This window comes from Panthera pardus, unplaced genomic scaffold, assembly GCF_024362965.1.
Source record: "Panthera pardus isolate Hobbes unplaced genomic scaffold, ASM2436296v1 HiC_scaffold_12, whole genome shotgun sequence".
In the NCBI taxonomy this organism is placed as follows: Eukaryota; Metazoa; Chordata; class Mammalia; order Carnivora; family Felidae; genus Panthera; species Panthera pardus.
Genome location: NW_026526677.1, coordinates 4,865,599 through 4,890,088, shown reverse-complemented (window position 1 = coordinate 4,890,088; position 24,490 = coordinate 4,865,599). Strand labels below are relative to the sequence as shown.

At 59.9% G+C, this 24,490-nt stretch overlaps 2 protein-coding genes across 25 annotated transcripts in view; both read left to right on the top strand.

Moving 5' to 3' along the window:
- The window catches only part of LRP5 (LDL receptor related protein 5), a 103,831-nt gene extending 86,790 nt beyond the window's left edge, over positions 1 to 17,041 (top strand). For both annotated transcript variants that reach the window (XM_053899363.1, XM_053899364.1), the window contains 7 exons: positions 2,309 to 2,434; positions 5,188 to 5,424; positions 7,520 to 7,630; positions 9,308 to 9,544; positions 9,724 to 9,863; positions 14,535 to 14,632; positions 16,561 to 17,041. In XM_053899363.1, the coding sequence (XP_053755338.1) occupies positions 2,309 to 2,434; positions 5,188 to 5,424; positions 7,520 to 7,630; positions 9,308 to 9,544; positions 9,724 to 9,863; positions 14,535 to 14,632; positions 16,561 to 16,822 (1,211 nt within the window). In that variant the 3' untranslated portion in view covers positions 16,823 to 17,041. The remainder of the gene's footprint in view (positions 1 to 2,308; positions 2,435 to 5,187; positions 5,425 to 7,519; positions 7,631 to 9,307; positions 9,545 to 9,723; positions 9,864 to 14,534; positions 14,633 to 16,560) is intronic.
- Positions 17,042 to 23,591: 6,550 nt separating this feature from the next.
- Positions 23,592 to 24,490, top strand: part of PPP6R3 (protein phosphatase 6 regulatory subunit 3) — a 138,156-nt gene continuing 137,257 nt past the window's right edge. For all 23 annotated transcript variants that reach the window (XM_019415230.2, XM_019415228.2, XM_053899362.1 and 20 more), the window contains exon 1: positions 23,592 to 23,707. The gene's annotated coding sequence lies outside the window, so the exon portion shown is untranslated. The remainder of the gene's footprint in view (positions 23,708 to 24,490) is intronic.

The window sequence follows — 24,490 nt, the reverse complement described above, 5'->3', positions numbered from 1 at the left end:
CTGTCCCTGTCCTGCGATGCCCCTGGTCTGGCCATCTTCGAGCTCCCTGTTTTCAAGGCCCGGGATGGGGGGGCTGCCCCACCTGCCGCCTCACCTGGGCCCCTCACGCTCCCGCTGGCCACGTGTCCCGTCCCTGGAGTCCTTGTCTCTGCTCGCCTTCCTCTGCTCTGAGTAACTCCTGCTACTTCCTCGGCCCCCACCCAGGGTCAGGTGTGGCACTTTGCGTGGATAAGCTTCTCTCGGCCTCCCTGCTCTGCAAAGCTGCTCTGACCGTTTAGCCCCCAGGCCCTGTGCTCAGTGCATCACTATGTTGCCTGTGTTGTTTTGCCCTAATTCTGCATTATACCTGAGGAGGGCGGGGCTTAGAAAGGGTATTAACTTCCCCGTCAACGGGCTGATCAACACGGCAGGGCTTGGATCTGAGGGCAGAGCCCCTGTTTCTTCACTGGCTTTTCTGAAGCTTACCCCCAGTGGGTTGGGCAGATCAAGCTCATCAGAGTTATGTGTGGAGTCCAAACACGTGGCTCTGAGTGAGGTCGTGAGGCTCCCTGCTCTGAGCTTGGGGGCGTGACCTCCGATGGAGCAAATTGGCCACTTCTGTGTTGACTGCCGGGTGGCTGGTTTCTGTCCTTGTGGGTTCTTGGCCAGGTCCTGCCTAAGTGAAGTCACTGGGCCAACGGCTTCCGGATAGCTGAGGCACCCAATGGATAGGGGTGAGAATGCCTGAGTTTCCCTGGCCCCTTACACCATTCTCCGGGAAGCCACTGATTACTGGGTGTCACAGCCTTCAGAACCATTCAGCATGGTGAACACTGAGCCCACGAATGCCCAGACCTGCCGGTGTTGGCAGAAAGCCAGGCAGGCCGACCAGCAGGTCCTTGGACCTGAGGGGCTGGGAGAGGCAGGAAATGTTTAACAAACAGGGATGAAGCTGGAAACTGGGATGTCCCCATGAGCGCCAACGTGTGATGTCTAGGGAGAGGCTCCTTGTTTTGGGTGAGGGTGGGAGATCCTTGAGTGAGCGCTCCCATATTTACCTGGGACGTTGAGCACCCAACCTGCTTACCCACGAAATTCTACAGCTAAACTCTAAACCAGGCGTGGCGCTCCACAGCCCCTGGGCCCCACCTGGACATCACCTGATCTTATAATAAAGTTTTATTGGCACACAGCCACGCCCATTGGTTTGTGCATCACCCGTGGCCACCCTTGTGTTACAGCTGGCAGACTTGTGACAGATGGTCTGGCCCATCGAGCCCAAACCCTTTACTTTCTCGTTTAGAGAAAGTTTGCTGACCTCTGCTCTAAACCGTGACTTCTGTCACTTTAAACTCTTAACCCCCGAGGTTGAGGCAGGACACTGATTTTTCCGTGGGGCGGGGGATAGTGCTTTTTTTCCTTTCCTCTCGCCTGGGGGAGGGCAGCCACCCTCCTCAGCGTCTTCCTGTTCAGGTGTTGGGTAATTCGGTTAATTGAATCGAAAACCGCAAGTTCCCTGGGGACGTGCCGTCCTGCTATTTATCCCCATGTGTATTCGCTTCCTGTGATGGCCATGACAAGTCTTCACAAACTGGGTGACTTAACGCAACAGAAGTGTGTTCTCCTACAGCCTGGAGGCCAGACGTCCGAGGTCAAGGTGTCAGCAGGCCTGTGGCCCACTCTGGGGGCTGTGGGCTGGGGCGGCTCTGTGTGTCCTTCACATTGTGGTGATTGCAGGTGCTCCTTGGGCCCACATGGTTCCAGTGGGGCTCCAGAGACAGAGACAGAGACAGAGACAGTCCCTGCACAGACTTCTCCCCTGTGTCTGTGTCTTCACCTCTTCTGGGGCTCTTATAAGGACATCTGTTGTTGCATTTAGGGCCCACCCCGAAAATCTATGATGACCTCATCTCCAGAGCCTTAATTTGATTACATTTGTGAAGACCCCTTTTCCAAATAAAGTCACATTCACAGGTTCCAGGCATTAGGACGTGGACATATGTTTGTGGGGGGTGGTGCACTACACCGTGAGAGACAGGCAGTGTAGAGTGATGGTTGTGGGAGCTAGTGTAGACGGGCTAGGGTGTGGTGTTGGGCCAGTTCTGTGAGTGCTTTCAGCCTCTCGTTTTCCTGTCTGTAAAATGCACATTAATGGAAGTAGACTCTGTCAGCTGCCCCGGGAATTAAGTGGGATTAACTGCAGGGGCCTGGCCTATAGGAGTGACCATTCTTGTGAGTTCTTGCCTGGCCCTAGTTTCCAGCACCCTTAGGGCTACAGTCCTGAGGTGAGAGGCCGAGCCTGACCCCCTCTCTCTTTTTGTCTCCACAGCGGCCCACCCGTGTGCCCGGGACAACGGTGGCTGCTCCCACATCTGCATTGCCAAAGGTGACGGGACACCACGGTGCTCATGCCCAGTCCACCTCGTGCTCCTGCAGAACCTGCTGACCTGTGGTGGTAGGTGTGACCTCAGCACTTTCTCTTGGGACACCGGACAGGGACTTGATTCCCTGCCTGCCAGGTCTCTGCCCAGCATCCTTTTAAAGTCACACTCAATGTGGCATCCATTCTCCAGGGCCAACTCTCCCTTCATCTGCCTTTCTGTTCCAGGGTATGCATTCGGGGCTATGAATTTCCCTCTAAGTACTGCTTTTGCTGCATCCTACAAATTTTGATAAATTATATCTTCTTCGATTTGTTCACATGTTTTAAAATTTCTCCTAAGACAATCTCTTTGTCCCCTGAGTTATTTAGAAGTGTGTTGTTTAATTTCAAAATATTTGGGGATTTCCCAGCTATTAGTCTGTTACTGATTTCTATTTAATTCCGCTGTGGTCAGAGAACGTACTTTTTATGATTTCTATCCTTTTAATATTATGACCCAGCATGTGATCTTTCTTGGTGAGTGTTCCATGTCAGCTTGAGAAGAATGTGTCATCTGCTCCTATTGGGGGAAGTGTTCTGTAGACATCAGTTAGATCCAGTTGACGGATGGTGTTGTTCAAGCCGTCTGTATTCCCCGACTGCCTGTGAGCTGTCAGGTAGGGGTGCTGAAGTCTGCAACTCCAGTAGCAGGCTTATCTGTTTTCTTTTTGTAGTTTTGTCTTTTCTTTCTCCTTCCATGCTTGATTCTCTTCTTTCCCTAAAGCTGAGTGGGGAGTGGTCAAGGATATAAGCTTTAAGGTCAGACAGACCTGGTTCAGATCCCAGCCCTACCACTTCCCAGCAATCCCGAGCTGGTCACTTGCCCTCTCTGAGCCTCCACTTTCTCTTCTGCAAAATAGAGCAGTTCAGAGTGCCTACCTTGGAGTTGTTGTGACATTAAGTAACGAGCACTTTGCATGGTCCGCAACGTGGCACACGGGAATGCCAGCTGCTATTACTTGTGGGACACTGGGCAGTAGTAAGAAAAAGGGACAACCGTTATTGTCACTTGTGATGAAGCCCAAATCCTGGGGCTTCCTCTCTGCTGCCCTCAGTGTCCCCCAGGTCACATTGGATCTTCTCATCTCCCCTTCTCTTCTGTGAGCTCCTGGGGGCTGGTCTTTATCCTGCCCCTTTTCTGCTTATCCTCACCCCTTACGGTACCCACACTGTGTCTTACACAGAAGACAGCACATGCCCACCAGTACAACACGGATGCCTGTCCTCAGCTGGCGTTGCCCCTGGAGAGACTGTCCATTGCCAAGGAGCTCAAGGGGTAGGGCCACAGGAGCTTTCGCTGGTCCTTTCTCACACTGTGAACCCCAGAGAGCTTTGCTGAGAGCAGAGGGGACATTTTGTGGCTGTCCCTGCTGGGGGCCGCTTTGACCCTCCTGAGCATCTTTATGGCTTTTCTCCCAGGTTCCAGCCCCGGGGCTCAAGTGGCTTTGTGGCCTGAGTGGCTCTGCCACTCCCACAGATGTCCAGGCTGCCCTGGATAAGATGGGGCTGCACAGAGTGCTCTGCTCTCCCTTGGACCACAGCCCCGGGGCTCCTGAATGACGTGCCCCTCTACCCCTCCCCTGCCATTGGCCCTTCAGACTTGATGCCTGGCTACTTCTCTGGGGACAGCACAGAAGGATAAGAGCTCCGAGGGGCTCTCAGGGATGACGTGGACCCTCGTGCCTCGTGAAGTGGCAGGAGCCAGACAGCATTCTCAGCACGCCATCATGAAAGCTGTTTGAGCCCTTCCCGAGTCGGCACGGCCACACACATCTACACTCACCTTGCTGTCCCGTGAGGCGCGTGGGTCTAGCGTTGCCGCTTCTGTTTCAGAGACGAGGAAATGGCGATCGGGGGAGCTGGGGGGGGGGGGTTGTCTGGTTATACAGTTGCCGAGGGGGGCTAGGTTCAACCCCAGACCTGTCCACCTCCCTCCTGTCCCACCCTGCGCCCCAACCATGTCCTGGCCTGCACTTGGCCTGTGCTGAGGAAGTTGGATCTGAGGAGTGGAACGACTCACCGTGGTCAGCTGGTAGGAGGTGGCCCCAGGTCTCCTCTCCACCCACCCAGCTCCCCATCTTCAGGTGACTCCCTCCATTGGGAGCCTTCCTACTCCTCCTTGCACCCCCTCACCGTGGTATCCTCGCCTTCCTGCCTCTCCTTAGCTCACTCCTCAGCAAGGCACCCTGCAGGTCCTCCACCGGCCCCCGCCGTGTCCGTGGGTCCCACCAAGTCCCAGTCCCACTGCAGCAGCTGCCCCAGACCTGTAACAGGTGCTGGTCCTGAGCACCTGCTTTCTGACCCTTCATCTCCTAAGGGGTGTGCATGTGTAGGTGCGTGTGTGCGCGCAATGGACACTCAGGTGTGGCCAGGCGGACGCGCACACGGTGCAGCAGACTGGCAGCCCAGCCTGGGACCCCAGGCAGGTAAAGGCAGGGCTCCAGTTGGGGGTACCGTGGGCATCCTCAGAAACCCAGTGCCCTGAGTTGCATGTGAGGGGATGGAGACTCACACGAAGGGGTTGTGCCCTGGGTTCTCAGCGGTCGGGGTCGAGTTTCCAGCCCAGAGCGTTTTCTGCTCAACTTGGTGTAGTACCTGCTGCTTCAAACCCAGGTCCCCGAACACCCCCCTATCCCCTCTACGGTTTAAAAAAAAAAAAAAAAAAAGGCAACAAAGAAGATTCACGGCGGCAGGTCACATTGCAGTGGAGACCGCGCGGGCCTCCACTGATTGAACCGCGCATGGCCCGGCGGGGCGGGGCGTGATGGTGTTCCTGTTCTCTGCAGAGCCTCCCACGTGCTCGCCAGACCAGTTCGCGTGTGCCACTGGGGAGATCGACTGCATACCTGGGGCCTGGCGCTGCGACGGCTTCCCCGAGTGTGACGACCAGAGCGACGAGGAGGGCTGCCCGGTGTGCTCGGCGGCCCAGTTCCCCTGCGCGCGGGGCCAGTGCGTCGACCTGCGCCTGCGCTGCGACGGCGAGGCCGACTGCCAGGACCGCTCGGATGAGGCGGACTGCGACGGTGAGAGCGGCCCCGCCCTCGCCCGCGGGCCCCGCCCCCGGCAGCCCCGGAATGGGCACGCCCACTGGCTCCCCCCTGCCCGCTGGCCCCGCCCCCCGCCTTTGCCCGACCCTGGCTTGGACCGCGACCCTCACAGGCCCTGCCCCACCCCCGCTCTCCCCTGCCTCATCCTGGCTGCCCCCTTCCTGAGATTCTCCCACCCCCTGCAAGCCACCTGCCCTGTCGTCCTCCCGGAGCGTGAACCCAGGCTGGCCACGCAAGAGTAGGGTAGAACGTTTGTCCCGAGCGAAATGGCTAAATCCTCAGGTTGGGAGAGGAAAATGTTATTCGTAGGCCTACCGAGGAAAACTTTGCCACCCACCCTGTCCTGCCAAGTAGTTTGGCTCCAAGGCAGGCTGGGAGAGTCGACTTCCCTTCCGCCCCGGCTCAAGAGTTTCACAAAAACCCCAGGCAAATCCAGTAGTCAGCTGGATAAATCCCCGTCCCCAAAGGCAGCGCTGCCCTCCACAGGGCAGTCTGTGGGATAATGCTTGTTCCTGGGTGGTTTCTAGCAACCCGGTGAGCCGAACGTGACAAAAAGATGTGCTTCAGTCATCTCGGTCCACTCTGACCAGCAGGATCTTCCTTTAGACCTTAGCAGTGAGGTCTTAACCTCTGTTTAACCTTAACCTCTGTTTCTGGGCGTTCTCTGAATTTCCCTTTTATAAACGACCTGCTCAGTGGTTCGTGCCACAGAGCGTCAGCACCACGGCCCCACGACTGCCGCCGAGCTGTTGATGGGCTGCTCTGCCTCCCCCGTAGCCACCGGCTGCTGTTGTGAGATAACCCCCAGCTGGTGGATCACCGTCTGCCGTCCCCGTTCGTGATGAGCAGCCGTTTATGGAAGATGAAGGCCCGGGGGTGGGGGCTTATCTCCTCAGCTGGTCCTGTACAGCCGCAGATGTTAAGTCTTTGCAGCTTATGGACCCTCCGAGAATTTGATGGCGGTGGGAGGCCAGGGGTTGGCAGACCGCGGCCTGAGAGTCAGATCCAGACCGCCACCAGGTTTCGTCAAGTTGCGTGAGAACACAGCCAGGCTCGCTCGTTTACTTGCACTAAAACGATAGAGACCCGTGGCCCTCAAGGCCTGAATACCTGCTGCCTGGCCCTTGGCAGAGACGTTTGCTGAGCCCAGCCATACAGCCTTGCCGTAGCACGAGTGTTTAGGTGGCCGTCTCAGAGGACGGCAGGAGCCCTGGCTGGGAACCGTCCCCCCCGCCTCTCCCCCTGTAATGTTTCTCTGGGAGCAACGTGCAGCACCCACAGCACGCCCTAGTTCAGGCTCTGGGCTGCACCTTCTCTTTCAGAAGCTTCCTCTCCTTTGTTACCAACAAATTGTCCCACCCGCTGCGAGGACAGGGTCCTCTCATCTCGGGCTCCCAGGGAGGGGCGCTTGGGGTGGGGCAGGGTGGCTGAGAGCTTGGATAGCAAGCACTGGGGGTGGGCGATGGCCGAGTCCCCTGGGCAGTGCCCTCCTCTGCAACGGTAGCTCCTTCTGGGTTGGCATTCTGGAACACGAGGGAAACAGGCCATACCCAGCCTTCCTCCTCTTAGTCTAAAAGGCCATGAGCTGCCTTTTCCTTCCTGGTTGAGCCCTGCTCCCCCTTCCTTATCCTCCACCCTGGGAGCTCTGCTGAGACATCACCTGCCCCTGCTCCCACCCATTCTAGGTCATTCCTCTAGTTGGCTGTCACCTCCCCATAACTCAGGAGAGCCTCGGGGCAGGGGCTGTGTTAGTCCTGGCTCTGCATGGGCCTGAGCCGTGGTAGGAGCCTGATAAGTACTTCCTGGGAGTCACTGAGGTCCCTTCCCTGCCAGCCGTGCCTAGACCTTGGAATAGGGGTCGTCGAGGGGAGGGTGGAGACCGGATTTGCTGTGGCCCTTCCCTCAACCCATCCTAGAAAGAGTCCCGTTTGTCCGTTCTGCGTTTGGAACCCAGACCTTTCTGTTGGGTCTCGGGGGCGGGGCGGGAAGCGCCGGTTGGCGGCTGTCCACTTCGCCCTCCTGGCGGCGTCACGCCCTGCAGCCTCTCTGAGCGCGAGCCCTCCCCCTGCAGCCGTCTGCCTGCCCAACCAGTTCCGGTGCGCCAGTGGCCAGTGCGTCCTCATCAAGCAGCAATGCGATTCTTTCCATGACTGCATCGACGGCTCCGATGAGCTCATGTGCGGTGAGCCAGCTTCCCGTGGAGGGTTCACCCTGGGCTGGGGTGCTCCCCACGAGTGTGGGGTCTAGAGGGAGAAGACATGCTGGGGGCCTGGTACGCGGACAGAGGAGGCTGGGAGGTTGGGAGCACTTGGCCTTGGGGGAGGCCGGCAGGGAAGCCTGCCTGGAGGTAGGGGCAGCTGTGGTGCTGAGCTGGGAGGGGGAGGGGGGCGCGTGAGCCCATGGGGGTGTTTCCGGCTGGGACGGAGACAGGCCCCTGTGGTTGGGGCTGACTGTGCCTGAGAGGGCACGCTTCTGCCCGCCAGGACCTCACTCGGCAGCCTCTGGCAGGCATCCCCATCAGAGGATGGGGGTCGGGGTGGCCCTCTCCCTGCCAGCCTGCTCTCTGGCGAGGAGGTGCATGGCACTTCGTGCCCCGTGAGTGACGTGGCCTGTACAGTCAGGGGTACGGCGGCCACGGGATGTGAGGCCAGGGCAGTCAGGGAGGCTTCCTGGAGGTGGTGGCTCTTGAAGGGCCGTCTTTGACTCCGACGGGGAGGGAGCCGGAGTCTCAGACAGGAAGTGGGAATGTGTGCGCACGTCTGAGGACGTGGGCTCTGCATTCACTGTAGACGTATCTGGGCTGAGAGCTGACTACGGGAGAGGGGTTTTGAGAGCAGGGAAGGAGGAGGGCTCCCTGAGCACGTTGTCCCTTCGTGTGAAGCGAGGTGAGGCACCTCAGTTAGCGTCTCAAGAAAGTGAGTGACCTGGGGCCGGGGGGCGGCCGTGGGTGCCACCGGGGGTCACGCCCCCACCCCTTTGCTGGCAGGCGCCAGTCTGACCGTGTCTCTGTTCAGCCTCTGGCATGATGGCGCCTCCGGCGTCAGGGGTGACATTTATCCAGAGTCTGGTCCGGTCGCCCAAGCCGGCGGTTTTCCTCCTCTGCTTTGGGTTCTGGCTGGCAAGAGGGGACGCGGTGGACGGAATCCTTGGGCCTGATGGGAAAGTGAATGTTCTTTTCGCCGAAGTTGACTTTAGAGTCTCCGTGCTCCCTCCCCAGGGTGGGGGGGCAGCCTGAGGAGCACCCCCCCCCCCGCCCCCGGCCTTCGTCGCCCCGTCAGGATGCCCAGAAAGACCCTTGGGCCCTCGAGCCTGGGCTTGGCCCCTGCCCCTCACACTGCCCTCACTTGGGACCTCTGTGTCAGCAGGCGCGTGGGGCTCAGCGAGCCCTGCTGGTGAAGGCCTCCGGCCTCCGGGGTCTCCATCAGCCCAGCTCTGCCCCTGCGCGTGGGCCAAGTCCCCCGCTGGCGCGGCTCGGAGCCCCCACCCCTGTGGCCCCTGTCAGCTCCTGGTGACGGGCTCCAGCGGCCTCCTGGCCCACCTGACTTGGGGGCATCACCGGGCCTCCAGAGAGCCCTTGGACCCTGGGGGATGAACCTGAGACTGCTCTTGAGAGCTTGTCGGGCAGCGTGGAGAGCTCTGCCAGGGGTGGGGTGGAGGGGGGAGGGTGCTCCGGGCAGGCCGGGGAGGGGGGCGGCGTGGCGCCCCAGCACCCAGCTTCTCCCTTCCTCCTGCCCTCCCCCAGCGGGTGCTGTGCCTGGACCGCAGCGGCCCCTCCGGGGCACACGGCATCCACCCCCCGCGGGAGGGCCTGTCCTTCTCGGTTAACGTCGACCGTCTCTTCCCGCCCGTCCTCTGGCAGAGATCACCAAGCCGCCCTCCGACGACACCCCGGCCCACGGCAGTGCCATCGGGCCGGTCGTGGGCATCATCCTCTCGCTCTTTGTCATGGGCGGGGTCTACTTCGTCTGCCAGCGTGTGGTGTGTCAGCGCTACACGGGGGCCAACGGGCCCTTCCCGCACGAGTACGTCAGCGGGACCCCCCACGTACCCCTGCATTTCATAGCCCCCGGCGGCTCACAGCACGGCCCCTTCACAGGTGAGGAGCCGACGTGCGCGACGGCCCTGGGCACGGCTGGGGTGAGCGGGGAAGACGCACCCTGGCGGTGGGCAGGGGGGCCTGAACCTGGGCCTGGGGCCCGCGGGAGCCGAGGAGGGTGTGCTTTGGGGGGGAGGGGGGCCGGCCCCTGAGCCACCTCGTCCCTCCCCCCGCGGCAGGCATCTCCTGCGGCAAGTCCGTGATGAGCTCCGTGAGCCTGATGGGCGGCCGGGGCGGGGTGCCCCTCTACGACCGGAACCACGTCACCGGGGCCTCGTCCAGCAGCTCATCCAGCACCAAGGCCACGCTGTACCCGCCGGTGAGTGGGCGCGGGAGGAGGCCCGGCCGTCCGGGGGGGTCCCCACCATCGGTGGCCGGCCAGCGGGACCCCTTCCTGTGACCTCGGCATTTCTGGAATTATCAGCTGTCCCGCCGTCACAGAGAATGGTGACAGCGTTCACTTTCCTCCCTCTGCACGTCTTGTCGTTTTTCCCTTGTGACTTTTTTTTTTTTTTTCTTGTTTAGAAAGGGTGCTCCTTGTTCGTGGTGGCTAATGTGGAAACCCATAACAATATCAAGGGCGGAGTCTCCCCCATAACCCCACCTCCCGGGTTGCCGCCGGGCATTTCAGTGTCCTGGGGATTGTCTTTGACCCTCGCAGGCCCACCCTGTCCGTGACTGTGTCTCTTGTAGGGCCTGTCTGGACGGGGTGCTCCCAGTGTGCCTGTGTGACTTTCTCCCTGCTGTCCCTGCCAAGAGCACCCGATGTTCCCTCCCAGGCCCTTGCTGGGTCCCAGAAAACAGCTGGGTCGTTTTCCGAAGGGCTGGCACTCACAGGTGACTTTTGTGGCTGAGCTTCCAGAGCCGGAGTGGGTGAGGGCCTAGTCCGAGGCAAGCCACACGCCAGAGAGAAGTGGTCACACAGAGGGTGACACACAGAAGCCCCCAGCGCCCGAGCCCCCTACAGGTTCCTGCCAGGGGACCTCTCCCGAGGCTGGGGAGGACATTCCCAAGGGCACAGCCCCAGGAAGCGGGGCGAGCTTGATCCGCGAGTGTGAATCTGTGTATACAAGCATCGGGGCTGACGTTACGTGGTTCTGTGCTGTTTGATCCTTAAAAGCCCAACTTCCTGCAACAGATGCTCCTCTAAGGTGACCTCTGCCTCTTGCGCTCTCTCTGGGGGTCTCCAGGAAGCCCCACCCGCCAGGGCTGGGTGTTGCTGCCCTTCTTGTGTCTCTCATGTCCGGGCCTTCCCCTCCTTAGCACATCTGACACTGGCAGGCGTCGGGGAGGAAGGGGGCAGCAAGGGTCGCTGTCGCGGCCTCACCTGCTGGGAACCGCGTCTCCAGGAGGCTGCAGGCCGGGGCTGCGTCTAGGGGAAGCAGAAGCCAAGAGCCGAGAGCCTGGAGTTTAGAATACTCCCCACCGTCTGTCTGGTCCTCTCTGCCGCTACTGTCCCCCTGACATTCACGTGTGCCACATGACCAGCTGGAAATACCGGCGATCGTGAAAGGCCGAGCTTACTCCAGGACAGCCCCCTGGGTCCCCCATGCAGATACCGGGAGGCTCAGTCCCCTGGCTTCTCGGTCCTCTGGCTCTGCTGGGAGCTGAGGGGAGGGGGTCTTATTAGCAAGAGATGACACTATTACTAACCACCTATTTTTTTTTTTTTTTAAGTTTATTCAGGGAGAGAGAGAAAGAGAGCATGAGCAGGGGAGAGGCAGAGAGAGAGGGAAGAAAGAATCCCAAGCAGGCTCCTCACTGAGGCAGGGCTCGATCCCATGAACCCTGACATCATGACCCGAGTTGAAATCAACTGTCGGATGCTTAGCAGATTGAGCCACCCAGGTGCCCCCAGCCAGCTGTTTTTTTAAATTAATTAACTTATTTATTTTGAGAGAGGGGGAAAGAGAGAATGAGCAGGGGAGAAGCAGAGAGAGAAGGGGACAGGAGACCCAAAGTGGGCTCTGTGCTGAGAGCAGACAGCCCAATGTGGGGCTTGAACTCACGAACCGTGAGATCATGACCTGAGCCAAAGTCAGAGGCTCAATCGACTGAGCCACCCAGGCGCCCCCCAGCTATCATTTAAAAACTTTGTTGAGGGGCGCCTGGGTGGCGCAGTCGGTTAAGCGTCCGACTTCAGCCAGGTCACGATCTCGCGGTCCGTGAGTTCGAGCCCCGCGTCAGGCTCTGGGCTGATGGCTCGGAGCCTGGTGCCTGTTTCCGATTCTGTGTCTCCCTCTCTCTCTGCCCCTCCCCCGTTCATGCTCTGTCTCTCTCTGTCCCAAAAATAAATAAAAAAAAAAAAAACGTTGAAAAAAAAAAAATTTATAAAAAAAACTTTGTTGAGGGGCGCCTGGGTGGCGCAGTCGGTTAAGCGTCCGACTTCAGCCAGGTCACGATCTCGCGGTCCGTGAGTTCGAGCCCCGCGTCAGGCTCTGGGCTGATGGCTCAGAGCCTGGAGCCTGTTTCCGATTCTGTGTCTCCCTCTCTCTCTGCCCCTCCCCCGTTCATGCTCTGTCTCTCTCTGTCCCAAAAATAAATAAAAAAAAAAAAACTTTGTTGAGATATAACGTACATACCACACCAATCACCCGCTTACAGGGTAGAATCCGGCGGTGGTTAGCAAATTCACGGACACGTGCGAGCATCACCACCGTGGATTTTAGCACATTTCATCACGCCAAACACAGACCCTGCACGAAGCCACCTATTTGTAAAATAACTACAAGGGACACCTGGGTGGCTCAGTCGGTTGAGTGTCCGACTTCGGCTCAGGTCATGATTTTGCAGTTCGTGAGTTCAAGCCCCACGTCCGACTCGCTGCTGTCGGCGCGGAGCCCGCTCTGGATCCCCTGTGCCCGCCACCCCCCTCCCCCGCTTGCCTTCTCTCTCAAAAAACCAAAACAATAAATTAACTATATTGTTTCACATCAGAAATCTATGCTCATGGTACAAAATGCAAAAGGTACCGTAGAACGTACGGTGAAAAGACGGTCACCCCCCTCACGCTGGGCGTGAACCCCTGCCCCCCAGAGGCACATCCGTGGTGAGTTTCTTATGTGTCCTCGGGGTAATCTGTACACAGGCAGGTATCCAAGAGCATGGACTTTATTTTCCCAGCCGAGAGGGTGATAGTTTGGCTTTCGGAGATCATTGTAAATTCACGTGCGGTTGTGAGAACAGACAGAGACCTCCTCTGACCTTCACCCGGATTCCCCCAAAGGTAACGCCTCGTGTAACTAACGTCCTCTTGGTCCTTGTGTGCTGCTCTGGCAGAGATGACGTCGGCTGGGTGGCTTTGGCACCTGCTTGTCACAGTTTTGGAGGCCGGGAAGTCTGAGATCCAGACGCTGGCAGATTTGGGGTCTGTGGCGTCTAGCGGGGGCCCAGTTCTGGATCACCGACGGCCGTCTCCTCCCTACGTGGCGGAAGGGGTGAGGTTGCCGCGCGAGGTCGGCGGCCGGGCTCACGTGGGCTCCCCGCTCGGGACCAGATCAGCTCCCGACGGCCTCGCCTCCCAGTATCGTCACTCGGGGGTTAGGACTCGACATAGGACCTTTGGGGACACAAACGTTCAGTCTATGGTAACAGCACAACGGAAGTACTGGGCCGTTGGTGTCATGTTCTTTGGCCCTATTCAGATTTACAAATTTTTTAAAAAAAAATTTTTTTTTTTTTTTAAATTTCTTAAATGTTTGTTTCTATTTGCGGAAGAGAGAGACAGAGCATGAGCAGGGGAGGGACAGAGAGAGAGAGACAGACAGACAGACAGAATCCAAACCAGGCTCCAGGCTCTGAGCTGCCAGCAGAGCCCGACGTGGGGCTCACACTCATGAACCGTGAGATCATGACCTGAGCCGAAGTCGGACGCTCAACTGACTGAGCCACCCAGGGGCCCCAAAGACTTTTTTCGTACGAGCAATTTTAGCTTCGCAGCAAAATTGAGAGGAAGGTACAGAGATTTCCCACACGCCTCCTGCCCATCCTGTGCCAGAGTCATGTAGTACTTGATGCATAATAGTCATTGATGAACCGCGTGGACACGTCACAGCCGTCCAAGGTCCAGAGCGTGTAGTACGGTTCACTGTTGGCTCTCGTACATTCTGCGGGCTCGGACAGGTGGACGGTGACCCACAGCCACCATCGTAGTATCCCACAGCGTAGAGACACCGCTTGCCGCGTTGACCTGACCAGAAGGAGGCGCTCTCCCGAGCCCAAGTCGCTGAGGGGCTGCGCCCGTGGAACGTGGGAAGACCAGCCCGTCCGCAGTGCGCCGGGGGGAACCAGCTCTAGTCCGATACGTGGGCAGAAGAGGAAACGGGCCCCCAAGAGCTGGGGTGTGGGGGCACCTCTGGGAGGCCCTCTCCGCTAGGTTTCCCTGCCTGGTCTCTGCTCCCCCCTCTGAATGACACCCCCCTCGGTATCGTGCCCTCCCAACTTTGGGGTCAGATCCTGAAGGCTCCCCAAAGCCAGCTATTTGGGCTGAAGAGGACCCTCCGCAGAATAAGGAGCGTAGGTTACTCACCACGTGTCACCAAGGGGCCCACTTTAGAGATGGGGAAGTGGAGGCCCAGAGAGCTGAAGTCCCTCACCGGTGGGGGGCAGGGGCACGCTGCAGCCGGGGGGTGATGGAACAGGACCCGCACACATCTGCCTGGCCACAAAGGCCCTGTCTGCTGCCTTCAGGGACCTGGCGGACTCCGGCCCTTCAGGTGTGGGCCTGGGGTCACGGCTGGTCTGCGGGGTGGTATTTGGGCCACAGGCAGGGTTGCCTCTCACCGTGACAACCTTCAGGGGGGACAGCTGTGGCTTCCTGTCCACTCCCTAAGTCTCACGAACGCCGACTCGGAACCGTACAGACCGTGAGGGGCCCGCGGAGCCAAGCGGGCCCCTCCCAGCCCTGCCCGCCTGCTCGGGCCGGGGTGGGCGCGCCGTAGGGAGCACCTGCTTCCGTCAGGCGGGCGTAACCTTCGCTTGCTTTCCTCAGATCCTGAACCCGCCGCCGTCCCCCGCCACGGACCCCTCCTTGTACAACGTGGACATGTTCTACTCTTCCAACATTCCCACCACTGCGAGACCCTACAGGTACGAAGTTCCTGCCACCGCCCTCCATACCCGTGGCCGTCTGGGCCTCCAGACAAGCCTGTGATAGAGCAGGACCCCCGGTCCCCGTTTCCCGGGTCAGGAAACCTGGGAAGAGAGGTTTGGGGTGCTGGTGGGCTCTCCCAGCCGCTCAGACCATACCTGGCTTGCCTCCCCGTGGGGCAAACCGGGCCTACATGCTGAGTCCAGGAACCAAACCCCATGTTCTGAGCAGGCTCTAGAAGGTAGATGTTGCTCTGGGTTGTTTTTTTTTTTAAGTCGGGACGTGCCCGGGCAGGCGTGGCCTTGAATGGCGCCACCAGGGGATTCCCACTGTGGCATGGCCAGGTTCCACTGCCTAGGGAGGCCCGTGCACAGGGGCCAAGGTTTGACTGTGTTTGAATCCAGCTGCGGGACTCTGGCAGTGATGCCCACCTCTGCCGCCTCCGTCCCGTGAGGGCCCCAAGTCTCATGAGTGCAGGGGTGGCACCTGCCGCGGAGGGCCCTTCATTGGGATGATCCTCTCAGCCCCCCGGGGGGGCCGTGTTGGGGTGGCACACCCCACCCCCCTGGGTTGGGAGGGGGCCCTTGAGGGTGCTGAGAAGAGGCATCTGGATGTGCTGGCCTGTGTCCAGGGGCCAGGTCCGAGCCTGGGGTGACCTCCAACCCGGTGGCCTTAGCCCAAAGGCCTACCACACAGGTGCATGGGGCCGCTCTCCCCAAGGGGGAGGCAGAAGCTGGAGAGTGGCCCGCACCTCCCTGCTCCCTAGAGCTGCCTGGAGCGGGGAAGCCTCAGAGCGCGTCGCGCCTGCCCTCTGGTGGCCACTTCAGGGACTCCGGGCCCAAAGAAGAGCGAGCCACTGCCCTAGTCAAGGGCCTGCAGTGCTCCCCCCGCCCCCAGTGCCTCAGCGTCCCAGTGTGTCCCCAGCAGCCTTGTGGGTGGCTGTCCCCAGCCTGTCACATCCACGCTGGCCAGGCCCCTCAGTCTCTGCTCCACGTCCTGCCTTTCTCATTATGTCCTATTTTTATGGCACCTCTTCCTTCCCCCTGTCTCGGGGTCCCTTTCTGCCCCTGGGGTCCTATGAGGCCTGTCCACCTGCTCTATGTTCTCGGCACCCACTGTCCCTCCCTGGCCCCAGGGTGCTGGCTCCACCTTCTTGCCCTCCGTGAGCCCTCTGGGGCCCTCAAACACACCGCGATCCCCACCCCCAGCTCAGGCCGTGCCGTGGCCCTGACAGAACCTTCCGGCGCAGGAGACGTCTGGGAGGCGTCGTCATGGGGAGCTTGGAGGCACCGCCTGGGTCAGATGGCTTTAGACTTCCAGGGTCACTGGTCCCCGGCACTTACAGTAATAATGATAAAATGGGGAACAGTCTTCCAGTGCTTTCTGGTGTCAGGCACTGTTTCTGGCACTTTCCACGAAGAATCTCATTTAATCCTCACCAGCCTCTTTGGAACTGGGTACTGTCTTAGCCTCCCCATTTTCCCAATGAGACACTGAAGCCCAGAGAAGTTAAGTAAGCTGCCCAAGGCCCCCAGGCCAGCTAGGCTCTGCAAGCCTTGTTCTCCATAAAGGCAAGCAAAGGGTGCCCGGGGGGCTCAGTCGGTTAAGCGTCCGACTTCGGCTCAGGTCATGATCTCGCGGTCCGTGGGTTCGAGTCCCCACTTCGAGCCCTGGGCTGACAGCTCGGAGCCCGGAGCTGGCTTCGGATTCTGTGCCTCCCTCTCTCTCTGTCCCTGCCCGGCTTATGCTCTGTCTCTGTCTCTCAAGATTACACGTTAAAAAAAAAAAAGGCAAGTGTGGCTCCCAGGTGTGTCGGTGCAGACACGCCCACTTTGGACGTGGGGAGTGTGGCTCAGAGGGAGCACACAGCTGAGGGGCCCCGGGGGTCTCCCCGAGACGAGGTGCCACTCCCCTCTGTCCCCTTCAGGCCCTACATCATCCGCGGCATGGCGCCCCCGACGACGCCCTGCAGCACGGACGTGTGTGACAGCGACTACAGCGCCAACCGCTGGAAGGCCAGCAAGTACTACCTGGATTTGAACTCGGACTCAGACCCCTACCCGCCGCCGCCCACGCCCCACAGCCAGTACCTGTCGGCGGAGGACAGCTGCCCGCCTTCGCCCGCCACCGAGAGGAGCTACTTCCACCTCTTCCCTCCCCCTCCGTCCCCCTGCACGGACTCGTCCTGACCCCCGCCGGGCCACCCTGGCCTCTCTCGGCGCCCTTGTAAATAGTTTTAAATATGAACAAAGAAAAAAATATATTTTATGATTTAAAAAAAATAAATATAGTTGGGATTTAAAAAAACAACAACACGAGAAATGTGAACAGTGATGGGGTGGGCCGGGCCGGGGAAGACTTTGTACAGTGGAGAAAATATTTATAAACTTAATTTTTTTTAAACGTCACTGCCATTCTTTTGTGCCATGTGTGCTTTTGAGCTGAGCGTCCCCACCCCACGGGGCGAATCCCACCCTCCGTCCTCCCTGGGACAGCTGTCAGAGTTGTGCACTGATCCTCCTGAGCACCGCAGGTCCCCGTCAGGCCCCCACGGGGCGGGCTGAGCCTCTGGGAAGAGGCGGGCAGGCAGGATGCCTGACTTGTGCCCTCGTGAAGGGCCCCGGCTCCACTGTTACCATCCTGAAATTCTAAATGGGTTTTAAGAAAGAGACCCTGCGTTTCGTTTTGCCCTGGGCTCCACAGATTACGTACCTGTGCCTCGGGCTATTCCTCGGCCTGTCTGACCTCTGTGCGTGCTGGCCCCAGTTACCGCCTGCCGTCCACGGAGATGGTGCAGGGACAGAAGGGGGTCCCTCCTGGCTGTGTATTCCGTGTGGACCCCCAGTGGATGGGGCTGCCACGGTCGGGTGGGAACCTCCCAGCTCCTGTGCCCTCCCCCGTTTCCATCTTGTCCTTTCCAGCACACAGGCCCCCAGGCCCTGGGGACCTGCCCCAGCCTGGTCCCCGAAAGGGCAGTCAGTCAACACTGCCCCCAGGCCCGCCGTGTACCCACCGGGTAGGTACAGGAGGTGTCGAAGAGATAAGGCCTGCTCCCCGCCCCCGGGGGTGGGGTGGTCCCCAGCCTGCTGAAGGAGACTGACCAGTTGGCAAGTCATGAGGAAGTTAGGCTGTTCCCCAGGTGCCAGGCAGGAAGGGACTAACCTCACTTGGAATGTCACAGGGAGGTCAGAGGAGAACTACCATTTTTAGTCCCGGGGACACACTCAGAAGAATCGATGCACAGCGATCTGGAAGAAGGGCCTCCCTTTGGGACTGGAGATCGAACCCTTGGCCAGCCCCCAGGGCCTGGAATGCGGAGGTGACAGTCTCCAAGATGAGGAAACCCCAGAACGCTCAGACCCTGGGGCCCCAGTGCTGGGGAGGCGGAATGGGAAAGGTGGTGGCCCTCAGGGCTCCCCAGACTGCCTGACCAGGGGACATAGCTGGGGTGTCAGGCATATGAGTCTGCCAGGCTGGTTTCCTGAGACTTTCGGGGAACTGTCTCCCCTGCTCCCTGATTGTCCAGGAGTTCCTGGAGGTCACGGTCAGCACTGGCGGTGACGGGGACTGGCTGGCGGACTTGTTGGTTCTTGCTGCCCCTGGGACCAAGAGGGCTGCCATGGGGGGGGGGGGGGGGGGGGGACCTGTGCTCAAGGCCCCTTTGCAGAAGGAGGGACTGGATCTTCCTGGGAAGGCCAGCTTCACTTACTTCACCCAGCTGGCCCCATCTGGTAAGGAAGGGTGCTGTCACCCGCCCCTGAGGACTGTCATTTAAGACATCCTGCTCCAATGGGATCATGCCTGTTGAGAAGCCTTGCCCAGTGAGCGCCTGGCAAGGAGCAGCTCCTTGGTAAATGGAAGCTGTGACCTATTAGAGCCCAGAGACATGACGTGCTTGCCCAAGGTCACACCGCTAAGGACCAGCCCTAGAGGGTGCACCCAGAGCTCTCAGGCCCAGGGTGGGGTCCCCAGCCCCAGAGAGCTTCTTGCGGGGGCGGGGGGGTTGGGGCCTCCCGAGCACTCAGGATCCCCGTTCTTCCAGGCTGGGCCACAAGCCCTGCAGTGCCAATGAAAGCCCTAATCTCAACGTGGGCAGAGGGGGTGGGGGGTGGAGGGACTTTGCCGACTCAGAAGCAGGAGCTGCATCACGGGGGGCTACCGGGACCCCCTCCACTGTCCTGCCCTTCCGTTCAGTCGTGCATTGTGAGGGTCCCCTCCGTTCTCCTAGGGCCAGCCAGGGTCAGGCAAGAAGAGAAGCGGCCTGTGCCGCTGACCGCTGGTGACAGCCTGCATGGGCTGAGGGGAGGGTTGAGACACCCCCCTGGCATCCCAGGCCTGTCTCCAGAGGCCACTCTGCTGGACCCTCTGCTGCCATGAGGTCAGCTAGGAGGAAGGGGGGCCAACCTGCTGGCTTGTCGAAGGCGCGGCCGACAGTTTCCAAAGCTGAGGGGGAGACAGCATTGTGTTGAGATATCCTGGGGCCCAGAGAGAACATCCTATGTAGATGGGAGGGCAGGGAGGGCTTCCTGGAAGAGGTGCTATCTAAGCTGTGTCTTAAATGAAGTTAACCTGGCTTATTTCATTTAAACCTCACAACGGTCCCGCTAGGTAGATGGTGTCCCCAATTCGCAGTTGAGGAAACCAAGGCTTGGGAGAAAATAGATCTTTTTTTTTTTTTTTTTTTTTTTTTTTTTACTAATTTGTTCAATCGTTTCTTTACACGACAAGCAATACTGACAACCAGACACTGCTCAATGTGCCCAAGCCTTCCAAACCATCTCACCTCTGCAGTGACACCCACTACTCCCCAAGTCTCTGTCGCCCACCCCCGAGTCCTGCGGGGTCTCACTCCTCACTGGTCCGATCATTTGCTCCGCTCAGCCCTCCCTCACCTCATCCAGAATGGGTGAGGGGCTCCTCCTTGCCCCGGGTCCAGCAGCCCCCGTCGGTCTACAGCTGCCCTGGACACTTGAACAAAATCCAGGTGGCCAGATCTTGGCCATGTCCGCCGCCAGGCAGGACGCTAGGGAACCGGGATTTGGCAGGTGTGGAAGTTTCTGTCCCCAAGAAACCTGAGTGCTTTGGGGAGCTGGGTGAGACTCGGCTCTTGCTGGCTTGTCCCCTTGGGGGCTTCTCCCAGACTCCCATACCTACCCCCCCCCCCCCACTCCGCCTCCCCAAATGCCCTCTCTTCTTTTCTTCCCTGCTGGATTGGACAGGTTGATCATTAGCAACGCTAGTGGCCGCCCTTTCTACCAACCCTGGGGCCACGAACAGTCCTTGGTAGGAAGTACAACACTCCCCTCCTTGGCAACCCAGACTGAATCTTAACGCACTGAAAAAAAGGAGGAGAAGCAGAAGAACTTAATTTCCATGTTAAAACGGATTGACCTTTCCTACCTCCTCGAGCTCCCTATCTGGCCCCACAGCCCTCCAGCCTCAACACATGACCTGGCCAGTCACCAGCCTGGCCTTCGAGGCATTGTCCTCTGCCAGGGTGGCCTCACTCCAGCCCTTAGACCAGGTCTGAGCCCTGGTGACATGACATTAGGAAGGACCATGGGGGAGGGGGCGTTTCCCCCAAGTTGAGCTTATTCAATTTAAAGCCTTTTTCTGAGTGTACGTATGGGTTAAAATGTCTTTTCTTTCATGAAATCATGGTAATAGCATAAGGTATGGTTTTTTTAAATCACTACCTAACGATTTTTTATTTAAAAATCATTACTTGATAGAATTGAAATTTGGCAGCTCTGTGTCTGTTCCCACAAGCTAAGGGGGTGATAGCTGGGTATGTGGGCATTCATTACACTTTTAAATTTAGATGGATTGAAAATTTAAATGGTGAAAATGAAACCATAAAAGGATTAGGGGGAAAAGGGGAAGGTGGTGATCCATGAACTCTAGAAGTTTTAGGATACTGAGGCCAATGCAAAGGTTCAAAATCACTCTCCTGCTTAAAGCCTGTCAATGGCTCCCTAGGGCTCTCAGGAGATAGGCTGAGCTCAGATGCCTCCAGGAAGTCCTCCCTGACTTCAACCCTTCCAGTTAGGTTAGCTCATCATAATTGGAGACTTTTGGGGCCCACTTATGTTGGGGGAGGTACTGCATCATTCACTTAATTATAGTGCAAATGTCCCTGTGACCCTCCTCAGGGTCTGGGGTGAAAGAGCCTGAAGCGTGTACAGGCAAGTCCTCTGATGATGAGTGAGTAAAGGGATCTCTGTGTGGGGCTGGGCTCTCCCCAGGCTCCCAACCCTGGCCCAGCCCTTCATCTCAGGCGCCGCCCCCCCTGTCCAGGGGTTCCCTGCGGCCTCTTCCCGGGATGCTGGGTCTAGCGGCTGGGGCCTGGCCCTTTGGCCCGGTGCGACTTCTGTAGCAGAGATTTGCTGCCCTTGCTCTGTCCGTCCTTTGCAAGGTGGGGCCAGCCCTGAACACGCCCCTTCTAACTCAGAAGCTCTTCCCGGCCCTCAGTCTCCCAGCAGAAACCGTAAGTTCCAATGCCTCCCGGAGTCCCTCCCAGTCTCTTCGCCCAGACCTCAGTCATCCCTACCGGATCCTCTGCACCGTCCTTCTGCAGTTTTCTCAGCCAGGCCGGCCTGCTCCGGCCCCACCCCAGGTTATCTGCATATGTCTCCTCCCCCTACCCTTCCGCACCAGCACACCTGAACCGGTTTCAACCTCGACCGCGTCGACTGCGTTCCTCACTGGCCGTGTGGCCTTTGGCCAGGCCCAAGGCCGCTCTGAGCAGCAGGATCAATGGTGAATAGTATCTGCCCTTGGCTGCTACCTCCCTAGACGTCCAGCACCCTTCAGGGCACGGACACAGGTTAGTAGGTATTATCAGTACTGTACTTTACAGATGAGAACTGGAGAGTCAGGGAGGTGCGATCACCCAGCCGAGCTCACTCAGCCAACACGGCCCACACCTGGTGCCTGAATGCTTCCTGGGCTTCTGTTCACCAATCTATAAAATGGGGACAATAACACCGTACCGTAATAGAGCCACCCGCCGCAACGTCTTTCGAGAATCAGCGTCAGGCTCTGCTGAAGCGGTGGGCTGGGGGAGGGGCATGTTTGCACCAGAGGCCCAGCTTCCAGGCACTGGGGTTGACCCAGCTCCGCTGGTTTTCATTCTCCCTGTGTGGCATGGGGGCTCAGAGGGCGCCTGAGTCCCTGAGACGGAGGGAGCTGGGGGCCGGCTGAGGTGGGTGCCAAGGGTGGGGGTATGGGCACAGAAAGATCCTGAGCATCTATCTGCAAGGCAACCTGGCAGCCGCTCTCCTGGGCCTGCCCTCCCTACCCGCAGTGGCCAGATTATGCCACTTTTCTCAGGAGGCTTGGGGAAGGTCACAGAAACCAGCCTCCCGTGAGCTGGAGTGGCCATCCCGGACCAAGCTGGCACCACTGGAGTGAGCTAGCTGCCCTAAAGACTCCAACCTCCCTGCATGGAGCCCCCGTTATGACTCCCGGCCTGGTGCCCAACCCAAGTCTGGGCATTAGGGATTCTTGTTTTTTCCTGGGCACGGTGGCACTGTCCGCAGGGCCCTGCATCGTGCAGCCACCTCGGCCACCTCCTCTCTGGGCCACGTTCCTCTCCCACCACAACCGAATCGTGCCTGCCTCCCCAGCGCTCCAAAGCTCCGCCCTGGGGTCTCTGGTCTCTCTCCCCGCCACCCGGACCCAGGAACCCACGGTTCTGTCCTCCCTGTTCGGGGGCTGAAATGCCACCTGCTCCCGAGGGGCCCCCGCCACTCTGCGGCCTGTGTTACAAGGGGTGTCTGACCGTCCCCCACAGACCGCCAGAGCCAGGACCCTCTGTGCCCACGCACCCGTGCAGGCTGGGCACAGAACAGTGCTCACCGGAGAGCGGCCCACGTGAGGCCAGCACTCCCCCCGGGGCAGCCTCGCGAACGCGCGCGCTCGCGTTCTGCCGACTTCGGGCTGCGTTCCACGCCACCCTCACCTCGCCTGCGCTGCTCAGCCCTGCCGCCAACTTCCGCCCTCCTGTCGATTTACTCGTGACTCTAGACGGAGCTCCGCACCTACTGAGAAGCCAGACCGGTTATTAGAAGGTGTCTAAGATGGGACAAGGTGGGCTACTCTAATGTGTCCCGGCCCCTCCCTGCCGGGGAGGCCGAGCAGTGGATGGGGGGGCCTGGGCGAGCATTTTGGAAGAGGCTCCGGTGTAAATCCTTCTGCAAGACAAAAGGGACGCCCCCCCCCCACCGCGCACTTGTGGACGCACAGCTAGGGTCACAGACCCCTGGGACGCCGAGGGTGGAAGCAGCCATCCCCTCACCTTGACCCCAACTCCCGGCCCGGCCACCACTTGAGCGAGGAAGTGGCCGAGAACGGACGACCCCACCCCACCTCCCTATAAAATACAGCTGTGGAGAATGCGGGCATCGATCCCGCTACCTCTCACATGCTAAGCGAGCGCTCTACCATTTGAGCTAATTCCCCAGCTCGGGGCGCCCTCCACTGCGGGGACGTATTGTGGCTCACATCATCACGGTCGGCTCCTGACCCTCCAGCCCGCCTGCCCCGCGGCTCTCGCTACCTCATTGGTTCCCTTACTGCTCCCAACTCCATGGCCAGGATTGGTTTGGCTCAGTTTAGTTTTAAAAAGCATTGGCCATCGGATTGGTGGTCCGCAGCGTCCGTCAAGCGGAGGCCCTGCTGTTGCTACGGCGTAGGGGGACCCGGCCAGGTTTCTCCCGGTTTCTGATTTGTTTCTCCAGACTCCGGGGTCCTAGAGGTTCCGGATCCGTCAAGTCCATGGGAAAAGAATGCTCCCCTCGCGCTTGACTGACGGGGCCCGTGAGCCAATCGGCGTAGGCGCAACCGGGCCGCCGGGCGATCCAATAGGCTGTAGGGGGCGGGAGAGGAAGGCCAATGAGCGCGGACCTGGGGGCGGAGATAGGGCCGCGATTGGCTGCGAGGCGGCCGGAGGGAGGGCGGGGGGAGCTCAAGGCCTGCTTGATACGTCCGCCATTTTGGGCGCTTCGCTGATGGTGTCGGTGAGCGCGTTTCCCGCCTGAGCGCGACTAGCGGCGGGTCGCGGGCACCTCCAGGTAATGGGGGTGGGGGTGGGGGCGGCGGAGCGGGCCGCGGCGCGGGGGGCGCGGGGGGGCGCGCGGCGCGCGGGCGGCGACGGCGAGGCCCCCTCCGCCCGGCCTCGGCGGCGCGGGGAGGGAGCGTCCCGGCCCCCTCCCCTCCCCTCCCCCCCGGAATTCGCCGCTCGGCGGCCGGGGAGGCGCGGCGCCCGGGCTCCGCGGCCCGTCCCCGCCCGCGCCTGTCAGCCGCCTGCTCGCCCGCCGCGGCCCGCGGGGGCCTGGCGGCGCCGGGCGCCGGGGCGGGCCGCGGGCCGGCGGCGAACTTTGCGCCCGGGTTGGCGTCCGCGGCCTTGCGCGGCGGCGGCGGCGGCGGCGGCGGCGGGCGGGGCGCGCCCCTAACCCGGCCGGGCCCCGCTCGGCTCCGGCCCGCCCCGGACAACTTCTCTGGGCGCGGGCCCGCGAGCGTGTCAAGTTGAGGCGGCAGCTCGCCGCAGACTCTCGAAGGCCATTGTTGGGCTCCGTTCTGCGGGAAACAAGTTCTGTGCGTTTGTGCTCGTTGGCCGCAGAGTCATCGGGACACGCAGAACCCGGCTCGGAGTATGTAAATAGCCTTCCGAGCGGCTTTTTAACTCCGGTGTTGTGACTCGAAGGTGGACCCGGTCACGAACGCCTCCCCGGCGAATATGAGCGAGGGGGGTGGTCCTTCGTGTGGCTGGAAGTACCTCCCTCTTAAAGCAGCCCATCCGCTGCGGACTTGGAGGGCTTTCCTCCCGGGTGCCGCTCGCTCCCATCTCAACTTGG